This window comes from Cibotium barometz, chromosome 22, assembly GCF_041138505.1.
Source record: "Cibotium barometz isolate CiBa-2024 chromosome 22, ASM4113850v1, whole genome shotgun sequence".
Lineage (NCBI taxonomy): Eukaryota > Viridiplantae > Streptophyta > Polypodiopsida > Cyatheales > Cibotiaceae > Cibotium > Cibotium barometz.
Window position 1 is genome coordinate 19,647,813 of NC_141067.1, and position 8,211 is coordinate 19,656,023.

The 8,211-nt window shown below is 40.1% G+C and overlaps 1 protein-coding gene across 1 annotated transcript; it reads right to left on the minus strand.

Moving 5' to 3' along the window:
- Positions 1-762: 762 nt before the first annotated feature.
- On the minus strand, positions 763-2,167 carry LOC147626351 (taxane 1-beta-hydroxylase-like). The gene is made up of 3 exons (XM_086816915.1): positions 1,850-2,167; positions 1,555-1,748; positions 763-1,307 (listed from the first exon to the last, which is right to left on the minus strand). Exons 1-3 carry the CDS (start codon positions 2,121-2,123, stop codon positions 1,005-1,007), a joined length of 771 nt encoding a protein of 256 aa, XP_086673041.1. The 5' UTR covers positions 2,124-2,167; the 3' UTR covers positions 763-1,004.
- Positions 2,168-8,211: the final 6,044 nt, after the last annotated feature.

The window sequence follows — 8,211 nt, forward strand, 5'->3', positions numbered from 1 at the left end:
TATGTATATATGTATATGTATATGTAAATATATATATATATATATATATATATATATACATATACATATACATATATACATATATATATACATATACATATACATATACATACATACATATATATATATATATATATATATATATATATATATATATATATATATATATATGTACACACATGCACACACACACACATATATATATATATGTACATATATGTGTATATGTATGTATGTATGTATGTATGTATACACACACACACACACACACATATCCATACATGCTATGATTTGATGGTAATGTATTTATTGGTTTCTTTTACTTTTACAAGTATTTTTATATACCAAAAGTGAAAAAAACATATATATTGGTTAGGATATAAACAAGCTAAAAATAAAAAAATTTAAAAAAATAAACAAGCTTTATCCAAGAGAGCCTTAAGTTTAAAGACCAATGCAAAATTAAAATATATGAGTGCATTTTCAAAAAGGACCTCAAACAAAAGTGCAAATTTTCATAGTATTTTTAGGCCAAAAATAAACAAGCTTTATCCAAGAGAGCCTTAAGTTTAAAGGCCAATGCAAAATTCAAATATATAAGCGCATTTTCAAAAGGACCTCGAACAAAAGTGCAAACTTTCGTAGTATTTTTAGGCCAAGAAAAAAGGTCTAGAGACACTATAATTACCAGTATCACTAAAAGTGACTAGACACACAAATGTCACTTAATTTAAAACGTTTTATTGCAAAGTGGTCCTTAGGTATTCATTTCATGTGTCTCTACATCATTATAAATAGTATTGCTATAGCCTTCATCTCTTGTTATGTTGTACATGATGCATTAAATGCATGAGATAGTTTTCCAATTATATTTAAGCTATGTAATTTAAATTCCCTTTCTAAAGAACAAGGATGCTATAATAGTCTCACTTTTTCTAATGTATGTGAGATATTAGTAAAATAAAGTTTACAAACTTCTTCAATGTAATATTTCATTGCAAGGCTCATTGGATCCTAGGTGTGAGCTTGATGGGCAAGCCTTGCTCTGGGTAGGGTGAGAAGGTGCGAATGATTGTCTTCTCATTGGGCTCCATGAGTTGTATCTCATCAAAGGAGGAGAGGAGATGAAAGAGGAAGAGCTCCATGGTGATCTTTGCAAACTCCATGCCTGGGCAAATTCGGGCCCCTTGCCCGAAGGGAATATAGGCAAAGCTACCACACCTACTCTCAAAACGTGAAGAATCAAACTGATGAGGATCCAAAAAGAACTCTCCCTTGAGATGTGTGTGGCGTGTAGCGAGGTGCACCTGTTCATCATATCAAGATAGTACATCAACAACTCATGTACGATGCTTTTAGGCAAAAAGTTGAGTGGGTTTGCATCAGTTGAAAAACGTTTTTCTCAACGAATTTCGAATTTGCATGAGTTATTATGTGAATGTTGAAGGTTGCTATAATGTGAAGAGAGGTTTTACATCCATGTGTATCATGTCTTGTGTGTGTATCTAGGACATAAAAGACTTCTTTACGTATATTAAAAGTGATAACCCTTACCGTCCAGCCCTTCGGAATCGTATACCCTTGATGGACCACGTCGCACTTTGCCCTTTTGAAGAAACCGGATACTGGTGGGCACATGCGTAACCCCTCGCTTATCACACACCTCAGGAGGTCGATGCTTTTGAGCTTCTCTCTGCTCGCGTGCTGCTGCCCGCTCTCACGTAGTGACGCAGCTAAAGCTCTGCACTCTGCACGATATACAGGTACAATTATCAGGTGATTAGCGGAATCGGGTGCAAAAAGATGACGGGTAGTAATTAAGAGGAGATACGATTACGTGATTGGCTACCTGATTTGAGCTTAGAGAGTATGTCGGGCGATTGTGCGAGGTGCTTCAGGGTGACTGCCAGTGCGGATGCGGTGGTGTCTTGGCCTGCGTGGACCAACAGGAGCATGTTGTCGCCGATCTCCTCAGCCGCGTACAGGTTGCCGGTCTCTTCGTCCTTGGACGTGAGCAGCAGGTCCAGCAGGTCTCTCGCCTCGTTGGCGCCGTCGACGCTCTGATCGACGGCGTTAGCCAGCTGTGCAAGTTCTCGCCGGCGCGTGTTGATCTTGGTGAACATGTAGTTGAGCAGCACACTCCTCGCCCCCTTGGCCTTGCCGAAGACGGTCCAGCATGAGTTGGCGAGTTTGAGGCTTTTTCATGAGCACACACTACCTTTCGAGGAGAGTTTGCAAGAGAGATTGGGCACTTTGGAGCATCTAGATGAGTGGAGATTGAGAGCACATCAAGAGGTTGCTAAGAAACGTCAAACCAAGCAACGTGATAAGAATGCTAAAACCTATTCTTTTGAGAAAGGGCAATTGGTTCTTCTCTATGATGCACGTCATGAGCTTTTCCCTGGGAAGTTAAGCCATTTATGGTCGGGTCCTTATCGCATTGTTGAGGTTTATCCTCGCAATAAAGTCCAGCTTGCAGAAATGGATGGGACATGGTTCTCTACCAAAACCAATTTTGATAAAATTAAGCCATTGACTTTTCTGTTATGAGTTGCAGATGATGTTGAATCTTCCACGTCTTTCTGGACTCTATACTTTGATGGAGCATGTAGGGGCAAGGACAAACTTGGTAGTTGCGGCATTGTCATATATCCACCTGAAGGGAATGCTATTCTTTTGGGAGATCATTTGAGCAACAACATTGCTGAATATCAAGCACTTTTGATTGGTTTGAGAGCACTACTTCTTTTGGGAGCATCTCATGTTCATATCTATGGAGATTCACAACTCGTGGTCCACCAGTTTCATGGCCAAGCCCGCACCCTCCACCCTTTGATGCACTACTATAGTCTTTTAGCCCGTGACCTCTTCACCCATTTCACCTCTTCTTCCTCCTTGACCTTTTTGCCTCATCATGAAAATCGTGTTGTAGATTCCTTAGCTTGGATGGCCCTTTCTGGTTCCTTTACCCAAAATTTCGATTGTGCCTTGGTAGATACCCCTTCCTTTGACATTGATCCTTGGGAAATAGTGCAAGACCTTAAGTGTTTGGGAGTTGAGGAGTTGGGTAGTCTTCTAAGGGTTTTCAAGTCATCCCATCCTTCCACTTTTGCTTCTCTCATTCTATCCATGACCCGTCGATTGATTCACTTGTCAAATGTTACCTTTCTCACTATAGATCCTAGCCATTTGCTCACAATCCTCTAGCCTAATGGATAAGGCACTAGTCAACCGCCGCAGATTCTGGGTTCACACTAGCCAGCTAGCTTTCTCCGGGCAGGATGCCACTGTTGCATTTTTTTCTGCCTGTCCACTATGTTTTGATGCATGAGCATATGCGTGGTAGCATGCGCATATTGAAGAGTGATGCCTTCACCTCGTACCCTCACTTGGTTTTGGCACACGAGCATTTTTTTTGCAAGCAAGAACCTCCATCAATCACCGCACTCAAGCATGTGTGGGACTAACCATGTGAAATATGTACCAAACATGATACGTCGGCGAAGAGTTTTGTGGGTGCAAATGTGGCAGTTAAATAAGGGCTTGGCCCATTTGAAATGTAAGGGAAGCCTGATGGATCTTTGCCACCTCAAGAAAGCCTTATTGGAGCGCACTAAGCTTATCATTGCTTTTGACAAGGTATAAGGCCAACTTATGAGATCCACATACCGTTGCCAGAACGAAAGGAAGTGGAGCCCTTCTTTGAATTATGTAAAATGGCGAGACTCTATAGCCCACCTCTCAAGCCCTACACTACGAAAGCTCGACAAAAATTGGATTTTTCAAACACCCGCCAAACTAACAGAGCCCATAACTTCAAAAAAGGAAGTAGAATCTTAGTGGGTGGAAATTGACAAGCAACGCATGATATGAATTGCCGCCAGCGCATGCCTGAAGCGAAGCATCGCCAGCACACCCGCACGCGTTCACTTGAAGAGAGAGAGAGAGAGCGGTGCCATTTCCTATTTGTTGGCCATGCAGAAGAAGTAAAGCCAACCTTACTAATCGTCGCTGCCAGCCTGTCACGCGAGATCGTGAAGGTGAAGGAGATAGAATCGTACGCTCCCTCACACACGCGAAACGAGAAAGTGATGAGCTCATCCTGGCATTCCAAAAGCGTTCGCTTGAAGGAGAGAGAGAGAGTGATTCATCCCAACTTGCATCGCAGAGAAACGACCTGCATCGCAGGGAAATAACTTTTATAGAAGGAAGCAGAAGAGGTTTGTAATAAAGAAGCAGGTGCAATTCTCAGCGGAAAACAATAACATAGCTTCGCACTCACCCACTCACATAATCATGCGTTAGCAAGCCTCGCAAGTTGTTTGTATTCAAAAATTGAAAGCATTGTAAAATTCAATCCTTGAGGGCCGTGAGGGCATTGTTTCTCGTGGAGGGCATCATCGCAAGTGCGCAAAAGCTTTATCAACATCAAGCAAAAAGTGGCTAGATAAGATTTCTTCTCTCTCTTTTTCTCATCATAAAGAGCTATATAATTCGTCTTTAAATCAAGCACCGTGCACATGAAATTCAATAAACAAAGCACATTTCACGCTACATTTTACTTCGCTTGGTTGTGTCGTAGTGTCATCTCGCTCTTTTGTCACTTAGCACAAAGCTTGTTTAACATTTGTATGTGTATACATCATCAATACCCCATCATTGCAACGTCGCATTTTGTCAGAAAGATCCATAGCACACATTCCTATCTACTAGTATCTTCTTCATTGGGGTGTTGGGAAAGTGTAGCATTATCCTTGTTGGATATCTGGGGGGGGTTGTCGGGTTTTGTCCTCTTTGCCTTGCTTGTCCAGATATTTCCCAGACAACAACGTTGTAAATATTCTGTATTTTTATTGAGCTTGGCTCATATTTGTATAAACATTCTATATTTTTATTGAGTCCTACTCATTATTGTATTTTGTGAGTATTGTGCTTTGCCATAATAAAATAGATTGTTGAGAATTTTTATTCTCATAACTTATCTTTGGTTAAAACTGAATTTTAAAGACGTTTGCTTCAAAATCGTTATAAGTACTTTAAAGAGTAGACACATGTCCATGTAGAAATTTTTCAGGGCCTAAGTCCCTCGATATACAAAACCTTTCTAATTTTGCATGACAAATTTTTCCTCTGTCTTCTTCTCTGGGTTGTTCATCTGAAGAATTCTTTGTGCACCTCTTTGGCTTCATTTATCAGTTTGTCTACATCTTCAAGGTCTTTTTTGAAGCTTTCAGATATCTGGATAGGTTGATCATCTGTATCCCCAATAGAGGAATAGGAGTCATCATCAGAAGAAACAGCTCAAATAGCTAGCCTAGCAACCTTGCTAGGAACAGTCCTCTCATTAGAAGAATTTGCATCCATGGGCGGCTTTTGTATAGAGCTTATAAGTTGTAAGATATAATGTTCGCAATTCCCTTATGGAATGGTCTTTATATATTATTTTGGATGGACTCTGAAGCCATCAACATAAAAAAACCATGTGCTGTAAATCTGTGTGCCACTAAACCATTTTGGAATAGGAACCCTAGTACCTACACTAAGCTGACCATTATTGTGCACATACAAGACAGCTTTAGAGTAAATTTGTTGAGTTATAACTTTAATATAAAAATCTAAATTCATAGCTGTTACAAGACAAAAATTCATTGCTCAGTACACTTTTTTGAGGGCAAGGACTTTACAAAATTAACATACTTGAAGTAGCTTCAAAATTCACAAAATTCAAAATCCCCATTAATTGAGCGATATACCATCAACATCCCAATCGGGATCTACCATGGTCTTTAACTCTAGTCATTTTGAATCTTTCTATTGTTCACCTTGAATTGTGCTCTGCTAATATCTTCACCTCCCATGATATTGAGGTGCTCTCTAATATTTAGGAGGCTCCAATGTCTACTTGCACAACAGTCCTCCACTGGTCTCCAACAAGGCTACCATGTCATCACCTAATACCTTCTTGCACACAAACATGGTAGGTATTTGTTAGAAACAAAATTGATTGAACATCTTGGCAAAAAGATGTATTGGGCATACCCAACTAAGACTCACAGATCGAGAGGGCTTTGCAAACTTCAAAGAACTTTGTATATCACAAAGCATCTTTGATTTCATGACCATTATAGTCCAAGTATATGGAATTGGCCATTCTATAGAAGATAGGGGTGGAGATGTGATTATCTGTAGCTTACCAAACCCACCGTCCTGCTTTGGCACCAAATAGGAGTGCCGGTAAAAGAAGACCTTTTCCTTAACAAGTTCTGCACTTGTTTTACAAGAAAACATTGCCTGACCAATGTCTACATGTAGTGCTTGAAATGTTCTGGTAAGGCTTTCCAATGGCTGCTCCTCTACCATGTTTAAAGGAAAAATATATGTAAACAAGAAATAAGTTGACTGAGATTGAAACATCTCTGTCAGAAAATCTCACATACCCCTTTCTACCTACGATACTTACAATTGTATAGAAACGGAGTTTGTTGGCGAAGATGGATATCTCGTGTTGTGTAAACATGTTGTACCGTGGACACTAGTTTTCCATTGCTTGCCTTTTGGAAGCCTTGTAAATGACCTTTCCAATGGTGCTCCAGTACATTTCGCCGTCGAACTCGGTGAGGCTTGATTGCAGCAGGCTATAGATAAACCCAAGTGCTCTTACAAAATGCCTCTCCCACCCAAGTACCATCATCGTCGTTCTTGTTGTGCAAGGATATCTCCTCAATCTCCTCTTTTCGTCTTCTTGGTGTGGCCATATCTTCTTGGAAGCTAGAGTAGAAAGGTTAGGTTTAGAATAAAAAGGAAAGAGATGTGCAGACTAGGGTTTTACGGGAGCCGCGAAGATGCAAGAGAGGGAGCTCCGAGAAGGGAGGGAGATTAAGATGGAAGAGAAAGTTTAGGGTTTCGAGCTTTGATGGTTTCATTAGGGTTGGGCAAATGAGATAGAGATGAAAGAGAAACAGAGGAAAAGTTTATATTTGGATGTTCAAGAGGGAAAGCGGACTTGAAAATGAAATTTTTGATTACAATGAAATTTGAGATGGGTTTTTGGGGAGAGAATGTGAGTTTTGGGGGGATCTCGAAAATTTCAAAAAATTTAAGGATTTTTTGAGCCACGAAAAATGTTGGGACCATACCTACCCTAAACCCCCTACTTTTTTAAAGGGACAAGTGTAATTATTAGTACTGAAAGCCTAGTCCCCCTCCCTATAGCCTAGTCTCCCTCCCTATAGTATTCAAAGGAGAACAAATGTGCACAATCCTCTATTCCTATTGGTCTGTTGCTAATTACTTTCATTCGTAAAAGGCCCAAAATATGTCCAAATGCCCCCTAATGTTTGTAAAGGAAACTACGTATTAAAGTAATACATTAGGGATAATGTATGAAATAGTACTATTGGTACATATTAAAGTGGTACATTACGGATAATGTATGACATAGTACTCGTGCACCAATAGGCTAAGAAACTTATACCACCGATAGGAGGAGAAGTGGTACACTATGGATAATGGATGTCATAATACTGTTGTACATTGAATTTAAAGATTCAAAATTTTGAAATTTTAGTTATAAAATTGATTAAGCTATGCAATTTTTCACCGATAAAAACCAGTTAAACTTCCTTTTTTTTCCACTAGTTTTGAAAAAAAGTTTATTAGTTATAAAATCAATTGAACTATGCAAATTTTCAATAAAAACCAGTTGAACTTCTTTTTTTAGAAGAAGTTTATTTCTAAAAGCAACCTTTGAGGCCCATCAAAAAGCAACCTTTGGTCGGTCGATGCCAGAGCTCGCGTTGGAGGCGTAAAGTCAAAAGGGGCAACGCCGTGTAGTGGGAAGGGAGAACACGTGTGGGAACTTTTTAGTAGTCCATTTTGAACAGGTGAAAAAAGGGCTCCTCTGTAAGCTGATCAATGATAAGGAGGATACGTACGTACTCCTCCTCCTCCTATTGGTGATCAGGCCACGCCAATTATACGCTTTCCTGCGATGGTGACCCCATATGGTAGGCGCTGCGGTGCAGGCCAAGCGTGGACCAATGGTGGCTTGTAAGCTGTAGCCTGATGATAACAGCCATGAAGTCAAGGTCCAAGGGCCGTGAAGACATCACCATATTCAGCTACGTCCCTCCCTTGATCATCCAGCCTCTCTCTCTCTTGTCTATATAAAGCTCTCTTTTACTGCATTTTAGCCCATGCCCATCCTCTTAA